Here is a 26564-nt window from a genome sequence, read left to right as displayed (position 1 = left end):
ACCGTGCTTTTTCTACACTTCATCCGTCGGTTCACCATTGCACGGAAATCCCTTTGATCTGGAGCAATGTGTTACTGATCGCGAGGACTGGGTGGTGTGTGTGTTTAGATAGACCGAGTATGTGTGTGTCCCGACCATTATCTGTCCGATATTTATTCTGTGCATCTGTTGCAGCAGCCGTATCACATGCAGTATCATAAACTTCTATTAATGTTCCAATCGGGTTGCGCGATCTAAGCCCGGAGACAAAGCAGGCCTGCAGCTCTTCACATGGACGGCCAACTCTCCCTCACGAGGTGACAATGGGACGCTGATTGCAAACACCTTGAAAATGTTATGTCTCTCCCTCTCTCTTTCTCCCGCTGATTTCTATCTTAAGCTCCCTCCATCCTGCCGAGCCGATAGTAGGTGGTCTTTTCTTCTCCTTCGTCATCGTCCTTTTTCTCAGGGGGCGCAGAGTTCAGTGGCCAAATCAAAGGCTGCTCCGTGGCAATCAGTTAGGGGTTATGACAAAAAGCCTTGCAATAAAGGGCCACTCTGTAATCTGATGTGCCCTGAGACTGGACACAGTGCCCATTTTAATGAGCTAAGATCCCCCTTTTATAATCACGGTGGTGGAGGAAATGGCACACTGGCTCATTCTCCCTGGAAAAAAAACACACACACACACACACACACACACACACAGGCACACACACACAACCCTGTTATTTTTACGTAGGAAGAATGAGGAGTACAGACAGGTTGTTGCGAGGACATCTGTCCGTGCAATACAGTTGTGAAGTGGGAGGAGGCATTTTGGTTAGTCCTACGTGGACAATATTAGATGAGTCTGGAGCATTTCCAAGGCTTGAATCATCACCACAGACAATGAGCAGCTGCATTAGAAAACAGCTGATTCGTTGATTAACAGTTGAAGGTACAAGCCTGTTTACATAAGATCATGAGAAGAGAAGTCTAAAACCGGGACTTCCAAGGTGCATTTAGGTCAAAAAGATCCAATCACAGAGCTTCAAATTCTGTTGCATGTGTCGCTAATGGTGAGCTAAAGCTAAAGTTTTTGCTTTGTAGAATTCAGCAGTTTAAATGAGTTTCTGGGTCAATCTTGAATTAATACTACAACTGCGGCACACTGCTGTGTTGCAACAACGAAGTGTTCCAAATTTGCTTGTGCGCCGACTGTTACTCTGAACGGCTTCTTCTCGATGAGACATCACACCGACAACAAAGACCTAGCGGCGACAAAGGCTGACTGTTGCCTCGCGTCACCTTCGTCTTCGCCAAAAAGCTAGACTTAAACATGCCGCAAAGACTACATCCAGTAACCAACTAGCTTGTACATTCTGCGCCTGCATGAGAGGAAATAACTCTCCATACCAACAGGTAGCAGTGGTCTGTATTTGTCATTCAAAAAGTGGAAGACTCAGGTCTGGAGATATACAAACCATTGTTGTGTATCATTTTCACACTACTGTTTAGGAACAGACATATTCTCAATTAGAAGAGGCTATATTAGGATATAACCTCTTTTAATTGAGAATATGGCTGATAAAAATATTGCAATTGTCCCTTGCCCAAATAAGAAGAAAACACACCAAATGGGTGAAATCATGGCCAGCACTGACAGGATCAATTGGCTTTCCTTTTCTTCTTCCATTTCTCTCTAGCTGAAAAGCCAATCAGAGCGATTTCTCTCACAGATTGCTCAGCTGGCCAAAAAGTCGCCAGCAAGGGCCAAATAGTGCCAACAGTGCAGGACACACAGGAAACAACTAGCTGTTTTTATGCTTCAGTTTTCGATGAGTCAAAATAATGAAATATAACGTGTTGATAACTGTTAACGTTTGAGGTGCTGGTAGGCAGATTTTGTTACCTTTGGATAGAGCCAGGCTAGCTGTCACCCCTTGTTTGCAGCGTTAATGCTAAGCTTAGCTAACCAGCCGCTGATTCTAGCTTCATAAATAGCATAGAGACATGAGAGTAGTATCAAACATTTCATGTCACTCAGGGCAAAAAACAGCTCATACCCCAAAATGCACAACTAGTCCCATGAAAGAAATATTTGAAATGTGAATTTACAGTAGGTACTGCTCAGCATAAACACTCACACACATACATGGTCTCCAGAACTTTGAGATCAGTCGGCTGACCTCCGGCTGCGAATACATGTGCATGCATATGGGCATCCAAACTACATGTGTACCAAACCCTTCATGGGGTTGCCTGTGAGGTGTAACCTCTCTGTGGGAGAGCTGAAATCTAATTTGGGCATGTGGAGGTCCTGCAGCACCAGGGATCCCAAGCTGCAGATCTCCAGCCAAAGGCAGAGGTGTGTCCATGCTAGGGCACGTCTCTGGGATTAGAAACCTTGATCCCCCCTGATCCGCAGCGAGCTGTCAAACACTGCTGGGAGGAGACGAGGAATAAAAAAGACGCGATCCATTGAAGGCTCACACCACAGAGGAATGTGAGGGGAAGAAGAAAGAAAGAAGAGGGGAGAGAAAACAGAGGAAGACAGATAGGATTGAGATTGAGAGAAAAGGAAGTGAAATGGAGGCACGTAGATATCTAAGTAGAGCGTGAATGTGTGTGATGGAGGGAGTGTGTGTATAGAGTAAAGGAGAGAGGAAGATGAATTGACTGCTGTCTAGTGAACCTGATAAACGGCTAGGGATGTGAAAGGTGAAGTGGGGGGTTATGGGTACAGACGCTGATCGCTCTTTGAACAAGCCTAGTGCGGTCGTGTCACGACCTCTGACGGTTGCAGTTGATATTATGGTAAATATCACTACCTGTGTGTATTGTAGGGTTGTTTCACTTGACTTTGAACTATTTTCATTAGAACTAATTTCTACTGAAGGAATAGCACCTATGAAAGCTGTTGATAGCATAATATCCAGAGTAAGGGACTACAGTCTACAGAACTGACCTTTAAAATGACAAATAGAGCTATCTGTTGGTTGTGATAAAGATCCTTTGTGTTTGATGTGTAAAGATACACTGTTGGCAGTGTTAAGCAAGAGAATAAAGAAAGTCATGAGCACATTTTTGGCAGATCTGCAGGGCACTGGGTGCTGCCAAGTATGGAGCATCACCCTAAGTGGGGAAAGAAACCATAAAGATAAGGTAAGATAACAGCGAAGGCAGGAAGAGAGCAGCAGACATACTTGAAGTGAAAAAAGGCGAGGAGTCCAAGAAATACAAAACATAACCCAGAAACTCGACGCTGGCCTTCTTCCAGCAGTGCCCACACACTTACTTCAAAGCCTGCTGTGCATTTGAATCTCACGGCCCTTTTGTTTGCCTCCTCCCATCATCGCCGTGCCTGTGTGTCTGTCCTCACATCAAAGCTAAAGGCTAAAACGTTACACATTAGCAGAGTAACCCTGTCTAAGCAGCGGCCATTAACCCCCGGCTCCTGTTACACACCCTGCAGGCCCCCTGCAAGGCCAGGTTCAACTAGCCTGGGGTTAGGGAGGGCAACACATATTTATACACCCTATGGCAAAGTTTGTGGACACACACATATATGCTATTAACTTAGGAATGCACACACACATCATGCAAAGCCATACCATGCGAACAGGAGCCGAAACAGTTTCAAGTGGAAGGGGTATCACTTCCACGACAGCAGTGACCTCGATGCTGTTTTGAGAGAGAGAGAGAGAGAGAGAAGGGGAAAGTGGTCTGGAGAGAGTGAGGCCTGAGTGACACCAGGAGAGGTCAAAGGTTAAAGCAGTGACAGCCACAGTGGAGACCAGCAGACCGTCTTTGGGCTGACATGAGCTGTTGAGGAGCTAGTGACCCAGGAAAGTTTTTATGTACCCTGACTGAACGCACACATACACACACACACACACACACACAGTGCCTATAACTGCATGTCTTCACGCACACACTGCAGCGACACGATGGTGTGCACAGGGACTCTCAGGGACACACACCCCTCACGCACACACACATGCACAATAGAAGGTGCTTTGAGGCCCCAGACAGGCTGTCGTCTGGGAGCTACAAGTAGATTACCTAAACAAACAACCTAAAAATACCTTCCTTTTCACTCATACGTTGACCCTCCCCAACCCCTCCTCATAACCCACGGAGCTGCTTCTGAGAAACCGACAAGGTTGATGTTAAACTTGCCCCCGAGACCGCAGGCACCTTGGTAATTAAAGTTTTTGTACGCGGGTTTCTGCAAACTTAAGTGTTGACACGTGTGTTCAATTTGAGTATTTGTGGTGCGTTTGAACGTGCCTTGCTTTATTTTTATTCCGTTCACCTTAGGGATGCAGTAAAATCCATTAAAACTCACTTTGACAGAGACTTTAAAGGTAAAAATCACTGTGCTCAGTGCATTTTGAAGGTGTTCTGTGTAGTTATTAGGTACATCAGGCATTAGGCATGATCAGTCTGTCCTCTTTGTTCTTTATGCTAAGCATAAAATAACACATAATCTCCGATTTTCATTTTGGGTTGTTTGTCTTTTAAAAAATCCCCAACTTTAGGCGATTGTTATCCTTTTTGTTTCTATATTGATTTTGATATCAGACAACTTGATATGGAAGTAAAGGTTCATTTTCACTCAGGTATATGTGATACAGCTTTGTGGTAATGACATCATACTCTAACCATTTTCTGGTACCATTGTTGTCACCTGAGGTCACACACCGTGGGAAAGGGTGGAAACATTAAGAGGCATTTTAGAGGTGGATAATGAACGGACTTATGAATTATTAAATTACTAAAAACCTAAATTTACTCTACTTGTCTTTCAGTTTTCAATAATTATTGATTAACCCACACTGGGCACCCACACTGCCGTCCCCAGTATCATTAACTGTAATTAAGTGAACAAACTGTAATTAGGTAAGGGCAACATGGGATCAGCAATGCGTGCACTGATGCACACAACTGTATGTATAAGAATAATGTTACAAGAATTGTGTAATTGGTTGCTCTGATAATATTGATTAGTTCCTCTTGGTTAGAGCTAATCAGTGTTAAAGTGGGTTCGAATTAAGAAATTGATGGGAATTGGGTTGCAGCAACAAACAGGATTTAAGTATGAAAATCACACCATGTACATTTACTTATCTACAGTATTTAATTCAACTGTATAAGTGTTATTAACAATATTTTGTGAAATTAGAATAAAGCCTAGATGGGAATCTATACAAATTGATATTGATAATATGATATGCTTTATTTTTTAAATTTGTATTGTGAATATGATGACCAGACAACCGTCAATTAAGCTAAAAAAATCTACCACAGCAAAAAAACGTGTAAAAAAAACCAACATTTATGATACAGAATATCACAATGTCACAATGACCTATGCAACCTTGAATAAATGTACAATTAACACAATGTGACAAAACTATTGTATTCGAAGTGTTGCATTATGGGGCATTTCAGTGATTTGTTATATATTTGTGCTACAGCGCGACACGTGGTTTACACTTGTTTACAGAATTAGATATGAGGCCCCATTGAGACTGCTTCCCGATGGCTTCCTCTTCCTCTCTACCTATTCTTGGTGGGTGTTTTGTGTGTTCTCCTCACACATCCTCCCTTTTCCTGCCCCATTCTCTGTGACTCGCTGTGAGTAGAATAGTTCGGCTCTCCCAATTGTTTAGCGGTGTGTGCGCCGATGTGAGTGTCCCCTCGCACAACAACATTAGCATACTCCCCGAACTCCCACCTCTCTGCCTCTTTTTTTCATAATTGAATTGAAATGCAGCTCTTTTCATCGGCAACAATGTCAGGAAAGCATGCAAGATACACTGTCTGCTCACACACACACATGCGGACGCACAGTCCAACATGAGACTCGGGGCCCCTGGAGACCTCGGGGAAATTGGACCAAGACAATACCTTGACTGAGTTTGTTTACCTCCCATCGTCCCTGCTCTGCTGGTGTACCCGTGCTTACCCTCCGTACACAAAGCCTGTTTGGTGTGTTTTCATGCATGCATGGTATTGCAAAGTGCATCTGCGTAGACCAGAGGGCCTTTGAAGGGCTTTGTGTGCATACCTGAGAGTGTGCAGGTGTGCAGAGGTTTGTAAGCCTCTGTTTGTGTGTATATATCTCTGTCTTGTTTGCCTTGAATTATAGTCCATTACCCACCTGCTGTGCAAATCTTAGGTCACAAAAGGTCCTTAGTGAGTTGGCGCTTTGCCCGGCTTTGGGCGGTACCACCCTTGCAGACCTGGCATTGGAGCAAAAGTGGAATCTGAGTGGCCCCCAACCAATGTAGCCAAGTCAAACAGTGTTTCACCAAACAAAGATGGATGTGTTTGCTGCCTTACCTCTCCGTCCTCTCTTTTAGTATCTCATTCTTTTCCTTACATTCAGCCATGAAGGAGTGGTCTCGTCCATTCTGAGGTGGGTGGGTGGAATACTTTAGATTTTTGCGATAGAACCATTGTACTAATATTCCTTCTTAAGGCCAGGCTAGAGGAATTCAGGAGGAAATTGATGCCTACGTGTCAGTAAGAATGCAGAGACCTTCGTCCACAGGAAGTCTTCAAACAATATTTCAATTTTTCAGTTATGCAATCCAAGCAGTAACAATATAGGTGGCACCTCAGTGCACTCTTGCTCTCAATTGGGGCAGGAAATAGTTCGTTAGGCTTGTATATTGACGGAAACCTTGATAGTCGCTGTTAACAGTTTCAGAAAGGTTTTATACACTGTGATGACCTACATGGAAGAAAAAATCAAACCTCTGTATATAAAATGCTGTAAACTTGCACATTTCAGGCAGCACTCTGGTGTGAATTTGAATCAAAATGACAAGAAATTAGCGAAAAAGACAGTTTCGTTGCCCCAAAGTATTTTGATGGGTTTCAGATTTTACTGAATATTACCATTCTTTGCTCTCAGGCTCTACTTTGGTTGTAATTTTCCTTTTTACTATGTGTTTTGCTTGTCTGCTCCTTTGGCTGGTGCTCCTATGTGTCAGGTACAGACATTTTAATTAGGGCAGTGTCGTGGGTGGCTCTTGTGTGATGGATTGGTGCTGCTGAAAATACAGTTATAAATCATCCGGCCCTGACAGACAAACTGCTGGCAACTCTTGCACCCCCTGGCACTGGCCACCGTTAGCAAAGCTGCAGTGATTGTCAGCAAGGTTGACTTGTGTGTTATTAACATCGTTAGCCTCGCTGGCTTTTGTTCTTAGCCTTCATTAACACCAGTAAGGGTGTCAACCCAGATGTCACCACCCGACTTTTTGGTTTTGCATTTTCAAGGGATGGTACCACTAGTATGGGACCTTTCCCCTTTAGGTCAAGGTCAAGATGTGCGACGAGTGTGTGTCATCAATCATGGTGATCAGTTTCGGTAGCCGTGTGTCCCTCATCCATCACACTGATGGGTTTCGCTGGCCGTGTGGCTGCATGTCGGCGTCAGGGCCGGAGGTAATTAATAACCCCCAGTGACGGAATTAATGAGTTAACCTGCTCCACTCTCCTGCTGTTCCAGTGACAGATGCTAACGGTCAGCAGCTAGTTATCCCTGCTAATATGCCTGTGGCTCAGGTGTATTGATGCTGATGGTCTTTTATTGTCTGTATGCGTATCTGAGTGGGAATAGACAAAGATGTACATCCAGACTTTGAGAGGTTTTTTCAAAAATTCAGCTCCCAGGTATACGCAAAGCACTCTTGGAATAGTAATCCTTCTAGCTGGAGTCTCACCTGAGCAACAAACTGCTTTCCACAGGGAGAAAAGGTAAAAAAAAAAAAAAAAGAAAGATAGAGGATACACAAAGGCAGACGGATATGCCAAAAAGGCAGGTTGAATAGAGATCGCTGGCTCCTCAAGGTGCAGGAGAAGGAGAGACTTTCCTTGCCCTCAGGTCTTGAAAGCTGATCGCTTGGTTTTTTGAAAGAGCAGCTTTGTGAGGACGCCTCTGACTGCTCCTCTGAAGAGCGCTCACTGTCTGTTGTGACTTAAAAAGAGTGACCGAGTTTTCATCACCCAAAGAAGATAAAGTGCAGCCTTGAAAGGGAGGGAAAATGCTAGAGTTTGAACTTAATTCTCTTTTTTGATTATAAGAGAGGCAATTGTTCTGCCTGGGCAGGCCCAGTTATTGTGAGCCGTGTGCTGGGTGTTATATTCCTGGGGCTTTTGGATGGCTATTGTAGCGCAAGTTTGCTCTCATGCTTTCAGTCCCCAGTGTATTGGATACTTTGTTGTGTAGGCTGCAGAATAGCTTGCCTATCAGGCTTTGCGTGCGGGTTACTCAAGGTGGGCTGCAGTGGGTGGGTGTGTGGGTAGATGTGGTTTTTATTTGGCTGCAGTGTAGGGAGCATCCGTGGCTGCTCAAAAGCTTGGTGTGTAGGTTGTTGCCACTCAGAGGAAAACTTATCCGGGTTTCAGCTGGCTCGCGTGTGGGTAGCTATCATTGTATCATTAGCTTTTGTGCACTCCTATTTTTTTGCAGATGGCTGCGTCGACGGTTTTGTCTTGAACAGAAGTGCCCGTTTTCCCCTCCCCTCGCGCCGTGCAACCAATTCAGCCAGCAGAATCCCCACCACACGGACAAAACTACTCATTAACTCCCACAACCCTCTCCCTCCACCCTCGTTGCCCCCTTTCCTCCAAACGTGCTTCAGCTTAGAGACAACAGGGATGGGGATGGGGCGGGGGAAAGACTGACAAAAGGGAAAAAAAGACTAAAGCCAGTGAGGAGGATTGAATGAGTGAAAGAGCTGCCGGGGGAGAAAAGGGGGGAAGAATGCGATGTCCCGGTCTATGAGGGATTCCATTTTTTGCCTTTCCAGAATAGAACAGTAAGTCACCAGTCTCTTTGTCTGCCTTTGATCTCTCAGCTCAGGGATTTGGCACCTGACAAACCCCTCTCTGTCTGAAAGGAGGCCTGCCGAGAGAAAGCCTAGGAGAGTGGGAGAGAGAGATAGAGGGCGAATGGGAGTGAGAAAAAAATATATAGGCGAGTTAGAGAGCGACGGGGTGAAAAAAGAGACAGTGTAAAAAAGATGGTGTGGAAAAATTGGGTTAGACACTCTGAGAGCTGTATGAGAGGATATGATGAGGGCTTCTCAGCTCAGGATCCCATAAAAACTAAATACATGTGTGTTCATGTGTGTCTGTATTTGCGTCTGTGTGTGGGTTTGCCATGGCTGGCCAGGACAGTGATAAATCCAGCAAGTCTTAAGGGAGATTCCTCTCTGAAGCCACGGTCTCTTGGACCACCCACTACTGCGGTCTCTTCCTTTACACACACACACACACACACACACACACACACGCTCTCACTCCTAATAGGAAGCAAATTCCCCAGTTTAACTTGGATATCGACTTCTCTTTTCCCCTGACTGTTCCTTTCTGCGGGGCAGTAGCTGCTATAAACAAGCCCTCATATGTTGACGTCACATATTCAAACACATTTTTAGTGTATCCAACCTCAGATTGAGATGCCAGAGCATGTCTATGGCAAGCGGGGATTTGGAGTTGAGCAAAGGATTCTGGGACAGCCTGCGGGGGCTCTGGGGTCAGTCTGGGACAGCTTAATAATTGATGAGCGAAAAACTCATCAACCGTGCACAGTTTGAGGTAGCCTCTTACACTGTGTCTCTTTAAAAGAGGCTCAGGCCCAAAGGCTGTGAAGCATAGGACTCAATTAACTCTCTCTCCAGCTTTTAGCAAGGGGGCACAGTCACAAACAGCGGGTTGACCCTGCTCTCAACTCTGGACACTTTTCCTGGTCAGCGCACATGTACAAACCCTAACAGCAACTTTGTGTTTTGTCACCTGGAGCCGTCACAACCTCTTAAACAATAGCCACAAAATCCCAGTGTCACCCTGTCTCTGCTGATGTGACTGGGCATGGAAAGATTGCTTCAAAGATAGAGAGATAACAAAAAGCGCCTCCCGACTAATCTCGCCCTTTTCTGAAGAAAAGAAACGGAGGCTTCACGCACCCCTGCAGGCTACAATCAAAGGGACCCTTAGCTTAGCGTTAGCGAGTGAAGCGGCAGGGATTTAGCCCTGATTGACTGAGTGGGAACCGTGCAAAGAATGGCTCAGCAGGTAGCAGCTAGCCTGGCTCGGTTAACGCCACGCTACGCTAATCCAGCTGCAAGAGAAGAGCGGCTGCGGGGCAAAGAGCCTCACTTTATTGCGACTCCAGGAGAGGGTTTTCCCAGCATTTTAGGGGGTTTGTGGATTTCCTCCTCTGTGCGTATGTGTGAGCATGTCGAGCGGTTGGTGGAATGTGTGTTTTTGTTGGAGGACGGGCTTCCTCCTCGCTGTGGTGTATGTGGATAGGCACTGATTTGATTTCTAGTGTGGTGAACACATGTGGGAGTTTGTTTATATGACTGTTCTTTTGTATGTATGATCCCCTGATGTATTTATGAGTGTGGTATTGAAATAATGCTTTTCAAATGCACTTTTAGATCTGGGTTGCATACAGCGAGACTATGTGTGTGTGTGAAGGGGGGGGATCTCTTTACCCCTTCAGACTTTAAGTGTGTAATTATCTGATTTATATTCGGTATGAATTTACCCTTCTGTCTCCAGTGGGTCTTTTTACATCATAACAAGACAGACACACACATTCACACACACACACACACACACACCGCCCACTCTACCACCGACCCTCCGGCCCCAATGCCATTCGCCGCCCACTGCCAAGCACACGGCAGCCTCATTGATTGACAGGTTATTTGGTCCAATCGGTGTCGCGACTGTCTGCACTGCACCTCTCAGAGAATTGTTCTTTTGTCCTCCTCTTCTGGTTCAGCGCTCACAGGGTGAAATATAACTCCGCTAGGCTTCCCCGGCCATTATAGAAACGGATAGATGAGGGAGAAACTCCTTGAAACACGAGCCCTCCAATCAAACTGTCACTCAAAAGAAAGGCGAGCACTGTGTCGCCAAAAGTAGGAAAAGTGTCACTTAGGTTACCATTTCGGATTGAGGTGTGTGTGTGTGTGTGTGTGTGTGTGTAGGTTTGTGTATGTGTTGTGCCCCACAGAGTGAAAACAGTCTGGTGAGAGTGACAGAGCACCTGGTGTGCCAAGTGTGGTGGCATTTGTTTGTTAAATGGTCTGAAATGCCAACGGCTCTGGTTTCATTGTGGATCCAAATCACGCCAATAGAGCATAGCTTAAATTTGTGAGAAATACAAGAGGTAGTTATTTGAGCTTGTCGTTTTGTCAGAGGAAATATAGCACCCTTTACTCCTGTTGTTTTTGATAATAGAATGCAGGTTCGTGAGAAAGGAGAAAGGGGAGAAAGAGTTGAAGATGGAAGATGAAGACAAAGGGAGGGAGGAGTGGGGAGGGAAGTAGAAGCCTCCGGGAGCGACATTGTTTTCTTGTTGCTGATTAGGGGGAAATGGGCACGATCACAGAGTTCTCTTCTTCTCCTCCATTGAAAAACAATTATTTGATGTCAAGTGCAATGCTACGGCAACATCTCCTTATTGCCAAAGCCTTAGGCAGCCTCCAAAATCAGCTTCATTTGTGATATTCATTCTTAATGTAGCTTCCAAATTTGTATTAGAGATGGCAACGTCGGTGTGTTGCTCAGTCATCCACTCTCGACTAAACTACTTTCCTGAATAAAATATGCAGTTGTTTCATGGATGTCCGTGTTATTTTGAATGTTCATTGTCCTTGGAGGATGCATCATAATGACTTTGGTGATGTCATGACTTTTCATTTAGCAAACACTAGCCAGCGCCTGCTGAGGCCCGAGAGAGATGACCAGTAGGCGCACAAAATAAAAATTTGAACCTGAAAATAAGCTAACAATGAGACCTTTAAATCTATAAATAGTACAGCTGCTAAACATCAGCATTGCCTTTGTGAGCAGGCTAGTATGCTGATGTTAGCATTTATCTAGAGGGACTGATTTGCCTAATTATAGAGCTGCCAGCATGTGCATGGCAGTCTTGTCTCTAGAACGCTCCTCTCTAGTTCAAAGGTGTTTTAGGTGATGTACGTGTATTTCATGTTAAAACAGTACAGCTGGTATTGCCTGTTGATGTCACATATAACTAAACCTACCCTCCTCTGTGTCTTTGCTATCTTTTCAGCCTGTAAGATTGGTTACTACCGCGCTCTGGCTACTGACGGCGCCTGTGCCAAGTGTCCGCTACACAGCTACTCCGTCAGGGAGGGATCCACCTCCTGCGTCTGCGACAAGGGATACTTTCGCTCTGAAACGGACCCAGCGTCCATGCCCTGCACCCGTAAGTACACCCAACTGTAATGCATACAGTACATTTAATGCATAGGAATACATAATATACTATGGTTGAGCAGTAAGCCATGGCGCGCTGTGATTTACAGTGATTTGTTAACAGCTTAACATATGTTGCTAAGCTTGCTGCTGTATACTGTATTATTAACACAATGCAGTTATGGAAAAAAAACACGTAGCACATAAACAGAGTGATTGGTTTTGCCTAAACATGGTCACGATTCTCTCTCTCTCCTTCTCTCTCTCATGCAATGTCAACCTGAATTACCCCCTCAGACACAGAGACAGTCTCTCTGCACACACATAAAGCAGGCGGCGGCTGGTTTAATAGGTGTCTTTTGATTCCAGGTGGTACTTAGTGATCAGTCATGGTGACAGAGAACTAATGAGGGTATAAACCGCCGCATCCCAGATTCAGTCTTCCACAGAGAGATTGGAAAACAGAAAAGGGGGGCGAGAACGCTGGAGAGAAGACAAATAGAGATAAAATGTTAGCGGAGACGCAGGGAGGTGACGAAAAAGGTGGAAAAAACAAGGGCAAATGGAAAACTGGAGATGTCTGCAGAGAATGAATAAGATGTTGTGATAGAGAAAAGAGGGTAAGGTGCCAAGGAGAAAGAATATACAGGACTGCTTCGAGCTGAAGAAAGTTAGATTTTTATTTCTCACTCTCCACTTTGCTCCATCCAGCTGTATGAGTCAACCGCTGTCACATTGGTTCTTCCTATCCCCCCTCCCTGACTCACCATGACTGTGATAACAAATATTGTTAACAATCCTGCCGCCTAATGACACCTCTTCCTTTTTAGAGCTCATTCTTTGTCTGAGTCATGGTGCTGGGAGTTCATACTGGTAGAAATATACACAAAGGCAGAACAAACAGAAAAAAACCCGCATTACACTTAAATCCCTGCACTCTAATTTCCCAGGAAAATAACAGCATCCATGCTTGCATTTGACAGACGTTTGTGTATGAGTGAGTGCGTGTCATAAAACAATCTTTAAGAACCAAAACATCTGTTAAGTTGCTGAGCTCATAGTTGGCTTGCCTTTAGGCCCAAATGATCTGTCAAGTTCCTGTGGATTCATCACTCAGCAGAGCAGTTTATTTAATCAGATGAGCAGCCCGACCTCTCCTTAACACTTAACTGTATGAGCAGCAACAACACCGGACGGCCTCTAATTATTCCCCTGCCGTACGGTATCTGTGCAAGATCATAAACATGCTCTATTGTGTCGTATCTTCATGATCAGGAATGAGAGAAAATGTTGAACTTGAACAAGATGGTAATCTGCAGTGTCCTTGATTGTTGATTTTTGGGTATTTTTCTGTTGCAAAGTGCTGATTGTGAGATATTTTTTTCTTTCCCAGGTGTTTTCCCAATGCTAAAAAAAAAGTTTGCAAATGGAAAAACTTTTGTAACTTCAGTCATCATAACTCATTGGTCTCATTTCATATAAACTGCCAATAGAAAGTACCAAAACGGATATTTGGTCATTTGAAAATATGACCCAGAGGAACATTGTAGAGCAGTTCCAGTAAGTTGATTGATTAAGTTCAATGATTATAATTATTGATAAATCATTTCAAGCAATGATGCCAAATACTTAATGGTTCTGGCTTTTAAGAAGTTGCTGCTTTGGCTTGCCTGACATTAAATCAAGTGAATCGATCTTTAGGTTTTGGGGCAAAGTAAGACATTTGATGATATCACCATGACTTTGTGATGTTTTATAGACCAAACCATTAATCAATTAATTGAGAAATTTGTATTAAATATTAATTAAAATAAGCTGCAGCCCTGGAACAAGGCGTTGTTCTCAGGCATGTCAGCAATGTGGGAGTTCATGGTCTTCAGAACTAATAAATAGGGTTGATCATTTTCATTATTACTCCATTTTAACTGCAAATTCTCAGAATTTAAAAAATAATCACACCGGTGTTGAAACAGTGCCACAAACTATATTTTGAAAATGTGATTTTCACCTGGAATTTTGTTGTATTTATTCTTTAATACAATTTTCACTTGTGTTTAATTTATTAGTTTATTTATCCAAGAGCCTTAAAAATCTATTTTTAAGAAAGCAGCATTGGAACAGGAACATAGCCCGAAGTTTTCTAGTTTTTTAACATTTAACAAACAAATATTTTTTTGTGACATTAGAGAATTAAAGTAAGGATTTAAATGGGACTCACTACTTGGTCACACGTCTCCAGTCTCACTATTTTGTCACATCACTAATATATTGAGTTACTCATTTAATGAATGAGCTTTGCGCTCATCCCCATTGTCCTGTTAGTCACTATGGCATTTGAGTGTGGCTGCTGCGAGCAACAGCTGTCAAAGCTCATTACTTGGCTTACTTTACTGGAGCCTGCCCTGCCTTCTCCGCTATGTTCCTGACTCTGCAGTCAAGAACTGAACATTAGCTGGACTCTCTCACCGACCTTTGCCCCGCCTCGTCAGCCGGTCAACATTTGATCTTTGAACTCTCACCCTGTCTGTCGTCTGCTGTTTTCCTTCCTCATACATTTTTTTTTACTTCTCACCCACACGTTAGAGCTCTGTAATTACAGCTGTCACTCACACATTACTCCTCATCCACATTTTGTTTTCGCTCTCTCTCTTTCTCTTAAAAACCAAGTCAGAGTCACGAACCGAGCAGATGAAGGAAAAAAAAAATCTCTTAAAGTCGTTTCCCAGTTTGCCTCGCTGAAGGTCAGGCTGGGAAAGAGCCAGCATCTCTGGTAATTGGTGTATGTGCGTGTGTGTGTGTGTGTGTGTGTGTGTGTGTGAGTGTGTATCGGTAATTGAAAACGCTTTTCCCCTCTCTTAGCTCGGAGTCTAGCGATGCAAGATGATGATTAAAACTGGATGTTGTGTAATTCCGTCATTGTGTGACAGTCTGTGTGCAGGCCTGTTTCTCCTGCCGTATTCTGTGTCAGCGCCGTTCCTGCAACTTTGCTCTTTTGCAGCAATTGTTCCTTTGAACGCTGTTTAATGTGTGATACATTCGATCGAAACACTCGCTTTCCAGATTAGAAACCCGGAGCCAATTGAATCGCTTGCCTCCCACACTTTGGGAGGCAAGCGATTGGATTTTCATTTGGATCTGCCAGAGGAAACTGGCAGGATTAATTAGTTTAATAGTTAAATTTCCTGTAACAGCCTTTTTTGAGCACTTTTTTGTGTTTTATTTTTATGTTTCTCGCCTTGTGTCTGTGTTTCCTGGCTTGTCAATGTTTTCTTTCTTTTTTTTGTGTTACTGCTTCTTTACGTCTTTGTAAACCATTTTTGATTTTTTTTTTTCTAATTTTTCTACTTTTGTGTCAACATTATTAAGCCTTCTGATACCTGCAACTTTTAGCATATAGTCCATCTAATTTATAGGCAGATATTTAAGCTATTATTTTAACACACAAAACTAAATAATTTTCATAGAGCCAGCAGGTTGAAAACATCCCCAGCTTAGTTATTTATAAGCATAAAGTTTAGCATCAAAATATATTCAATGCAAATACACATGAATACATGTGGGTGAGTATAAATACACACACAAAGACCACAGGGCAGTAATGAGGACCAGGGACAGACACCCGTGGGAGCTGGTTACTCCACTGCGTTCAGGTCAAAAGGAGGGGGTGTTCTCCATTTTGGGGTTTCTGTTGGCCCTTGATGTGTTTCTCAGATTTTCCCCAGTTTTCTTAGCGGTGTGGTAGAGGAAGAGGGAGGGACGGAGTGAGGAATGAACGCAGATCGTGGAGGACTCGAGGGGGGCATTGAATGAATCCCAGCCGGATGGTAATAGCGGGGTCGATGTTATGGCCAATTTAGCCTGCGCTCTACCTCGGCCCTGCGCAACACTCGGCTAACAATTACTGATAGAAAGAGACATCAGGAGAGAGGGATGGAAGAAGGAGAAGAGGGGGAGGGAGGAAGGAAAGACCATGCAGAGAGGAAAGATGAAGAATTGGGAGTGGAGTAAAAATGAGAAAGACAGATTAAAGAAGGGAGAGATGGAAGCGAAGGAGCGCTGGGAAAGAAAGAAATAAAGCCCTGAGCAAATTGCAAGGCCGTAGACGAACGGAAAGGAGAGGGGAAAAGAAATCAGCAACTTTCTGCGGGAGAAACTTTGTAAGTCTCCCTCTGGACTCCGCCCGTAAGGAGTATGAATTTTAGGGCCATGTTGCGCTAACGTTGTACAAAGGTTGTGTGAGCGTTGCGCTGCCGTCTCCCCCCCGTCGTTCTCTCTCCCAGGATTAATTACCGAGTGTCAGTCACAGCCGACGGCTCTCCCACGCTCCCTTGCTCCCACTGGTGCATTCTAGGAGAGCGACAGGTACAGCCGAAGGTAGTTTGTGCATGTGTGTGTCTGTGTGTGTGGAATGCGGGGGGAACACTGACATGTACTGGAATGTGTTTAAGACTTTATACAGTCATAAAGTTATATAGTGCTGTTGAAACTCTTTCCATAGCAACAAACAAAAATAATCTTCCTGAGGTGATGACACACACACACCGTCACACATACTCAAACATCTTTGTACATTTTTAGGACATAGCCTACTATTACTTTCAGAAGATGACTTAAAGAAAATAAATATTAAAAGTAGAGTTTTATTAAATGATCATGCTCATCGTGTAGTTGACTAAATGTAGGAGATCTCCAGTGGGTTGCCTGTAAATCCACAGTAAGCGTTATCCATATGATCAGTACCAATCTCTACCACTGTCTGTATGCTAACTGAAGCTGGAGCCAGGCTACGTTAGCTTAGCCTAGCATAAAAGGCTAGAAGAAGGGAGGATTTAGTTAGCCTGGCTCTGGCCAAAGTAAATACAAATCTGCCTACCAACTCCTCTAAAGCTCACTAATGAACACATTATATCTTCTTTGTTAAATGTGTAGTATTTACCTCTGCCTAAGCTGAGCTAAGCTAACCGTCTCCTGGCTCCAGCTCCATAGTTAGCATACAAGCCTAGAGTTGCATTGATCTTCTCATCTAAATCCCGGCGAGAGAGTGAGTAAGTGTATTTCCCAAACTGTGATTGTATTACTTTATTACCACAAACCTCCTTTATTCACGTCTACAAGTGAGAAATAACAAATCTCCTGGATTGGAAGCACATTTTCATCTTTTTCACCCTTGTGAGGACAAGAACAGAAGAACAATAGCGCACGCATCTGCCTGGTGACATTAATATTGCCTTTGTCCTGTTAAGTTTATGACGCCGTGTGTCGAGATAACAGCCAAGTAATGACTTTATAGCGCATCTGAGACAGCACATTATTGGGTATTGAAAGGGTGCAGAGGTTAGTTGAACCTAGCACACTGACAAAGGCCCTATTATAATGACGGTTGGGTGTAGGCACCTTAATTTAGAAACCCCATCTGTAACTTGTTCCCATTGTCTGAGAAGCTAACAGGGAGAATGAGGTGAAAGAGCGAGGGAGGAAATGTGGGTGAGGAGGAGAAAAACGGGGAAAAGGATGAGGGGGGCCGTGCTTTATCATAGTTTTTAATGAGAATTTATTAATAGGTTTCCATCGAAGTCTGGCTGGTGATGCTAATATTAACACAATGTACCCTGCATCTTCTCATCTCACCCTTTCTGTCTTGTGCTGTCAGAGACCCTTTAGGTGATTTTCAGTCAACAGTTACCCCTCCTCACCCGCCAACACCCATTTCTGGCCCTCCCTCAATCCCTCCCTCCCTCCATCCAGACCTGCTCCCTCCATACTAATCATTGGCTTTCTGCTTCCTCATGAACAGACGGTGTTTGTCTTCCCCTTCTGTCCTTCTTCATCTCCTTCCTCACAGCCGTAGCTTCCTCCCCTCCACATTCGCTCATTCACCACTATCTGCCAGACTAATGCTACACATACACTATGACCGCCGTGTGAAGACGCATGCATCCCGGATGAAATTGTACTTCCACGTCTCCATTAATACGGCAACACTCTCGCACAAGAGCGCACTTATTCCTCCTCCGGGCGAGCACCACACGCTCCGCACACACTGTCCCCTCTGCTGCTCTCTGTGTCTCTGTGAAATCACTCATTGCCACACCGCTCCTCCAAAAATAACACTGATAATTAATTTCCGTTGTGAAATGATTCGTCTGTGGACTGACTAGCTTTCATATTTCACCCTGCATCGATCCCCCCAGCCCGCTCGCGTGCGCTTCATTAGTCAGAGAGAGAGCGAGCGAGACAGGGAAAACAGAGACGGGGGGAGAGAGAGAGAGAGAACGGGAGAGTTAAGTCAATTACCGTCGCTTATGTTTGAAAGCAACGCAAAAAAACACATTAATTACAATAGAGCTGACATGTAAATTGGGATTGATGAGCAGTGGAGTTTGTGTCACATTTCCCTGGAGCCGCTGCTCATGTAAAACTACAGCAGCTTTACATCAAAGCAGGAACTTAATAACAGGGTCCAAAGCAAACTTTGTCTAAAGTTATTGAGTGGGTGCCATAAAGCCCCTCTGTTAGCAGCAGGCTCGGGCGCTCTGCCACCTCCAGCTGATTCGACATATGAATGGGAAAGAAATCTGCCGGGCTATTGGATTTCAGTTAACGTGCTGAATTAACTGAGGTGAAATTGGATCCTCCCTCGCTGTAATGGACAGGACATTAAAAGAGAATTCAAGAAGCCTCAGCTCTCAATAAAGGGACTGCCCAGTCAATTACACATTACACACATTTACATCTTTGTTATATGTATTTATGTATAGAAAGAATCAATTACCCGACCCAGTGGAGACTTTTTGCAATCTTATTTTAAATATTAAAATCACCAATTTGTTGAATGTAGTGTTTCATGTGATCATAGAAATTCTCTTTTTACACCATTGTTCAGTAGTAACCATGATGAATGTCAGTGTAACTGTGTACTTTGGCTCCTAACCACCACTGGTAATAACATCAGCTCTTTCCCCTTTCGTCCTCATCCAAAGGCCCTCCGTCAGCGCCTGTCCACCTCATCTCCAATGTCAACGAGACCTCTGTAAACCTGGAGTGGAGCCCGCCCCGGAGCACAGGAGGACGCCAGGACTTGACATACAATGTGGTGTGTAAGCGCTGTGGACCCGACGGTCGGCGCTGTCAGCCCTGCGGCAACGGCATCCACTTCAGTCCCCAGCAGCTGAGCTTGAAGGGAACCAGGGTGTCCATCAACGAGCTGCAGGCCCACACCAACTACACCTTCGAGGTGTGGGCAGTGAATGGAGTCTCGCCTCAAAGCCCCGGACCGGAACAGGCAGTGTCCGTGACCGTCACCACCAACCAGGCCGGTAAGAAAACCAGTGATGGTTTGAGTGAGTGGGTGATTCAGGTTGGGAAAGTGGACAGATAAAGGAAGTCACGCAGGACCAACACTGGAAATCCTTAAGTGCTGCTTTTGTTAGATCATATTTTATGTGGAAATCCAATAGCTAACCAGAGGTGTTACATCAAAGAAGGTTAAAGGCTTCCCACGAGTGTAGCATTGATTTTGTTCAAGAGTAAATAAGTGTTATGTCAATCTGACTAGAAGTGGGCAACACTGATCGGCCCGATATATTGACATACCAATATATTTTTTAACCATATTGAACATGTCATGATGGACCCCAATGTGCGAATCACATATACAGTTTCACCTCAAGGTCCATTCAGTAGCAGTCCTGGAGCCTTTGAGCTCATCAAATGATCATGCTCATCGTGTAGTATTTGACTAAATTTAGGAGCTCTCCAGTGGTTTGCCTGCAAATCCAAGTTAGTTTCTGACTTTGTGTGAATATGTAAAGGAAGGAGTGCATGGTGGTAGAGAAGCTTTGTAGTTGTCTGTGGCGGCTTATATTTGATGCAGAGCACAAGTTACACTGAGCGCTTGAAGTACTTTTTTTGGGTGGCAATCTGCGTGTCAAAACATGTTTATTAAAGCTGTAAATAATTTGGGTGAAGGCTGGATGATTACTGAGGAGGATGATGGATCATCTGCAGTGGGAAATCATTTTCCACAATATTTCACTTGAGTTTTGCATAATTAGGCACGAGAAGCCTAGGCTGAAGATAGGGGCAAAGGGCTATATTTAGCTCTCGAGCTAATGAATTAGATGAGTTGTATTGATCTGTGGAGGCTTCATTACAAATGCTGCTGGATCGTGTGTGTATGTGTGTGTAATTATTCTAGTAGAACACACCCATGAATACAGCCTCTCCTTCAGAGCTGGAGAAGAGCCCTCTAGCCTGGGGGTGCGTTCAAAGCCTCCCGTTGTTTTGTCATTTAGCCATTTTGTAACCGGTTGTTGTGCAAATGGATTTTACGACCCTGGCCCTTTCTCTTCATCCCTCCCTGCTCTCCTCCACTTATAGCCGATCATTACTCTGGTCTTCTTTACTACTCTGCTCTTGGGTGGCAAGCTAAGTGCCTTTTTGTGTCTTTTTTATCACTAATTTCCATCCCTGGGAAAGGCGAATATCTTGAATAGGGCTAGGACTGGCAATTTAAGGGCACCGTGGCTTGATTTATCAGCTGGGGTCAGGAAGATAGAGATGAATGGATGTGCTGCCTGTGGGAGAGCTGTGAGTCCTGCCAGACAGGCATGTGTGGGAGCTGTAATGGAGCACACCCCGGAGTCCAGGCAGTGGGCTCGTAATATGGTGTCAGCTTGGACACACTGATGCGCGGTTGCACCAAAAACTCCAAAGTGCACGCTCTCACACGTGGATTCATACAAAGACAGACAACACACCCACACATCGATGTCCCCCTGAGGTTGCTCGAGGCTAATCTGCTGACTTCAAGTTGTAAGATATAGATGATGTTGCCTTTGGCTCGTCACTGGTGCATGTTTCACGACTGTTCCCCAGGATTAGTTACATGACACTTGCAGCTGGAAGCTCTGTTATGGTGTGCATGTGTGTATGTATGCACATGTGCAGAACTGACTGCATGCTTGGCTAAAAGCGAGAAAATGTGCGACGCAGAATGTTTGTACGCTCATGGATGGAGATGATCAACATTTGTCTCCTAAACAATGTCCTCTACGTGTCTCCGGGCGTGCATGTCTCTTCTAATTTGTGGTGCGTGTGTGTGTGCGTGTTCAAGAGAATAGCTCCAGACTGATTGGATTTCGTCCTGCTAATGCTTGGTAGGGGCTTTGGAAGCTCTTGTTTCAGCCGCTGGTAATCCAGCCAGTCATCTGTGGCTGTCCCTCTCTCTGTATCGCCTACCCTCATCCAGACACCGTGGATTACACATTTATTATGATAGATTTATTAGGATTTATAAGTGCTGTGGAAAAGACACCCCCGCCACCCCCTTTCCATAAAAGTTCAAATTTCGGCTAGAGAGGAAGGAGTGAGGTAGGCAGGTTGGAAGGGAGGAGTGCTTATGTTTTGTTTTTTTTGTGAGAGGAAAATGGATGAAGGTGAAATATGCTGGAAGACAACAATGAGTCCATGAGTGCTGTTGATTGCATGTGCATGCATCTGTGACCAAGCATGCATTTTTGTGTGTGTAAGAAGAGGTCAGATTCCACGTCTCACCATGAACAATTCCACTGTCGTAAATCAGCCGGGGTGTAACCCTTTCACCCGGACTGCATGAGGAAAGGGAGGGGAGAGAGGGGGGATGTCCAAGCTTTGAACTGACCCCTGGCTGGAAATGGATGTTTTTTTTCCCCTTTATGGGATCAAGCACTTTGTGTGTGTGTGTGTGTGTGTGTGTGTGTGTGTGTGTGTAAGAGAAAGAGGGAAAGAGAGAGTCAGAGAGAGAGGTGTTTATGTCTCGATACAAAATACTTGGCAGGCTTAAGTGACTAAAAGTGAATTAGTGCATGAGAGCGAGTGTGTGTGTGGGCACGTCTGTCAGCGCACATGTGTGTGAGTTTCCATATCTCTGGCAAATCGGACAGACGTACATGTGGAAATGCGTTCGGGGAGATGGAAGCAGGCTTCACAGACGAGGGGGGGGGGCAGATCTTGTAAGCGGGAGCCATTTTCTTGACACCCTGAAAAACTGTTCCCTCCTCGGCTATTTTTCCTTGGCGGCGGCAAAATCTAGTGACTCCAATCTGGCAACCAGGCTCTAATCTGGCAACCACATGTGCACCGCGGCCCCTGTCTCTTTTAATGTCAAACTGTAATCGACCACATATTCGCGCAAATGCTCGAGCCGACCGCAGCTGCTCCTCGCAACACAGACGCTTGTGATGAACATGGTTGCAAAGACAAACTTGCTCCCTTCATGCAGAGAGAAAACCTCAGAAGCGTCTGCAAGAAACGGACACTATTGTCTTGGGAGGGGGATTTTTTTAAACCAAACTCAATCCAGAACTCTATTTGCCTGTGCCAGGTTTTCACTCATTATAATGCATGCATAGCTGGTGTGATTGAGTTTTTTACTGTCTGTGTGAGATAATGGGACTAGGTGTGTTTTTCTATGTGAATTTCTATCTTTCTGTTTGTGTAATGAGGCCCTTTGTGTTGCGGTGTGTGTGTGTGTGTGTGTGTGTGCAAGTGTTGCAGGCTGTGAAAGAGTTTTTTTGGAGCTCACAATTCTGAAATGAGATCTGAATATTCATTGCATCTAACACTTATTATTCCAGCAGCGTCTTTAACCCACGCGTTCAGGAGGCAGTAAGAAATTACAGATCTGCCCCACATATTTAAATTCATCTACAGAGGTGCCAGCTTGTCTAGCATGGTCTACCCAAGTCACAGCCTCAGGTTAAACTCCTCTCTATTCAGGATAAATACGTCAGGTTTCGTCTTGCATCAGCTCTGTACATTGCATGGTTTTCCAATATTTTACATTTTTCTGTCTTTGAAACATTCCTCTCACTAATTTATCCTTAACAAATCATAAAACTTGGCCTTGATGGATCACCTATTTTGCATTTGAGCTGTTTTAACCTTGGCGTCGCACATAGGGAATCTCAGAAGGGACCGCTCAGAAAATCACTCATCTTTATCCTCACGTTAGTCGAGGGAAAAATAAAAATGCAACAAGAGGAGGCAAACACGATTAAATTGCCATATCTGTCATCTTTGGAGGAAAGATGGATGTGTGGATTACCATGAGGGAACGGAGGCCTGTGACCCCTCAGGGGTTTTCTTACTGAGACAGAGCGTCCTCGCTCAGCCCCAGGAGGGCCTTCAAATTGGCTCTTGCTGCCGGGTAAGATTGATCGGAGGGATACAAATGGCCGCCATCTAATTGTTTAACGCAGACGCAACACATTAGGCCAACAGGATTACACAACCTTGGGTTAATCTATTTACCAAGAGATGTCTGCAATCTCATCCCTCTCCATCTCGACCCCCACCAGTCGCAAACCCTCCACCCCCTCCTCCCGCCGCTTCTTCACCCCGCTGAAACTCAATCCGAGGCTGGTGCTTGAATTCCTGGCCCGTTTGAACTCAATCCCCGGCTAAAAGCAGGGTTTTGTTAGCGTTAGCTTGGAGGCTAGGCTCCCTGGAGCCCCTGGTCAAAGTGATGAGAATGTATATAATGTCATAGATAATCCAATCATAATCGGTGGACCAGGAACCCCTCATTAATCATCCCACTGTAATTTTTTAAAAGGCAGATGGTCTGGAACGAGTAAGGTTACAGTATCACTGAGGGCCAGAGGTCAAAGATTCAGTCCTTGTACAAGCAGGCGCCACAATGAAACGCTACCGTGGCATTATTGGAAATGTTTTTTGTGTGGATGAGTGAGGTTGTTTGGTTGTTGAGGATGATGCTAGAACACCCAAAGTGCCGGTGTGTGAGTGTGTTTGTCTCCTAGGTCTTTTTATACCTGAGTTGTGTGTTAATCCACGCAACCTTTTGTTCCTTGGTCTATAACTCCACCTGCTCCACCATATATCTCCTGGTCTGCTCAAAACTCAATCTGTACGAGAGTGTTTCTCTGTTTACGACACTATCTCTCCTACGCCTATGGGTGTCTCTTTGTAGCGTCAAGAGTGTGTATGACCCAATTTTAGCATTGTCACACTCCCCGAAGATAGAGGTTTGATTTGTGCAGCAGCGACACGCTGGAGGGAGGGGACGAGTGTAAGCCATTATCTGTGCTTTAACCTTCACATGTTAAAGGCGTCTGAACGCAGATAGCACGGCTGCTTGAAATATGGCCTCATTATCAGCTGCAGCACAAAAGGACTTGAGATAAGATCGCTCACCGGAGCTTTAATGAAAACCAATTGATTTGCTCTCCTGAAGACAAAAAAATGCAAAGGCGTTGAGCTCATTTCGAGCTCTTCTAGGCGGACTTTGTAGCATAAGCTTTCCCAGGGTGACCTGGGTATCTGCAGAAAATGAAGTTAAACATTATTTTTGCCAGCTTGTAGGAAAAGTGGCTGAGATGCTGAGGGAAATTGGATCAGTTTTATTGATGCCAACCATTATTTCAGAAATAGAGTATTGCCATACACTCTAGCTTTGGCAATTGAGCTGTGTGGCCATACAGCTCTGTAACACCTAAGATGTTTGAATGGTAGCCAAGTTCAGAGACAAATGGAAGTGATTGCCTTGTGGCCTGGCACACTGTTTGACTTTCCCAGCAGGAGAAAAGTGTGGGGGATTTAGGAGAGCAACACAAAAGAGACTTGGTGTCTCCAAGGCTGAAAACAACATAGAGGACTGGGAGAAATCAGTGGACTAAATAGTTTTTCTTCTTCTTTCTGTCTCTTTTTGATTATCTCACTAGCCCCCTCGCCAGTGACTTCCATCCAGGCCAAGGATATCACAAGACACACCATCTCACTGGCCTGGCAGCCACCTGACAGAGCCAACGGGGTCATCCTGGAGTATGAAGTGAAGTACTACGAGAAGGTGAGGAGTCCCATGGGAAATGTAGTTTGCTAAAGAAATAATCTCCAAAATAGCAACATGTTTGAACAGATTGTAAGAAAAGAACGTCTGATTGTTGTCTCTTAATGTGTCTTTTTCTGTCCTCCATTATCTGTTATCCTCAGGACCAAAATGAGAGAAGTTACAGAATCATAAAAACTTCATCAAGGAACACGGACATCAAAGGTCTCACCCCTCTCACTTCCTACGTGTTCCATGTGCGCGCCCGCACGGCGGCCGGTTACGGGGAATTCAGTGGCCCGTTTGAGTTCATGACCAACTCCGGTGAGTTCGGCCATTCCGCTTCTTTTCAGCTCTACTTGATGACATCAGTGCACTGCTGAGGTGTCGATGGCAGCTCTATCACGCTCATTTCGGCAGAAGCCTGCAATGATAGCATCTTTTACGAGTGTCTCTCTTTCACTGTAGAGTCATTAATCAAAATATCTGTCATCTATAAAAGATAAATGATATTGTGCTCCAGCACCTGACTGGCAACTTGAGTAGCTTCCATTATTCAAGTTGCAATGAGTCTCAGTGGAAGTGCCAGACAGGGTTCAAACTACTGTATTTGGATTTCTGAAGAATGATACAGTTTCTCATGTTTTTAGTTGGAAGTTGTTTTTTTTCCTCCTCAGTAAATCTTAAAATGAGCCAAATCATCAGTATTCATCGATTCCATCAGACTCTAAAAACTCTAACCCTAAGATAATAACAGTAACAGGCCCCCCTATGTGGGTGGACTAAATTTCAAATTAGCCTCTGAAACCTCACTGACCCGACAGTGGATCAGTCGTTACAGACTCAGGCAGTGCAGCCAAAGATTGTTAAAACCCACAGAGGTTAATTTTGAATTCTAGTGAGGGTCCAAAAGTTATGAAATATTTCTGTTTGATGCAATGGAGCACACCACATAAAACATAAACATTTGGGACAAGCTGATACAAAATATATAAAATAATGTCAGACAGTCTGACGTCTGACATGTAACGTTAAAGGAAAAGTTTGAAAAAATAAAAATTCAGTCACTAACGTCTCACCCCCATGCCAGTGGAAAGTCAGGCGAAGTTTTGTAGTTCACAAAACACTTCTGGAGCTTCACAGCAAAACAGTGTTGCAGCATTTTCCTACACAAAGTAGTAGATGGGGGCTGAATTTACATTTTGGGACGAACTCCAACGAGATGGAATTAATTCAAATGAAGAGCCAAAACAAAGACTTTAGAATCCAGTATAATAACAGTATAATAACAATGTTTAATCAAACAAACTTTACTTAAGCTTAACATTAAACTTTTTCTTAACATATCCAGTAAATATCATGTGTGCTGTATGATGTTAACTGTTTATGGGAGGTTATGACATTGAGGATTACAGAGATAGACTGTGTGCCCAGATGTCCCCTTTGTAATGCAGATGGAGACAGCGGCGCATGATAATGACACGGTCAAGCACACATTCTAATGAGCAGTCATTGT

The 26564-nt window shown here is 44.4% G+C and overlaps 1 protein-coding gene across 4 annotated transcripts in view; it reads left to right on the top strand.

Moving 5' to 3' along the window:
- epha4l (eph receptor A4, like) overlaps positions 1 to 26564 on the top strand; it is a 51880-nt gene that overhangs the window by 11828 nt on the left and 13488 nt on the right. For all 4 annotated transcript variants that reach the window (XM_073483459.1, XM_073483448.1, XM_073483453.1 and 1 more), the window contains exons 4-7: positions 12077 to 12232; positions 19203 to 19538; positions 24945 to 25069; positions 25213 to 25372. In XM_073483459.1, coding sequence (XP_073339560.1) covers positions 12077 to 12232; positions 19203 to 19538; positions 24945 to 25069; positions 25213 to 25372 — 777 coding nt within the window. The remainder of the gene's footprint in view (positions 1 to 12076; positions 12233 to 19202; positions 19539 to 24944; positions 25070 to 25212; positions 25373 to 26564) is intronic.

The sequence above is a fragment of the Pagrus major genome, chromosome 2 (assembly GCF_040436345.1).
Source record: "Pagrus major chromosome 2, Pma_NU_1.0".
NCBI lineage: Eukaryota > Metazoa > Chordata > Actinopteri > Spariformes > Sparidae > Pagrus > Pagrus major.
This window is presented reverse-complemented; position numbering and strand designations above follow the sequence as displayed.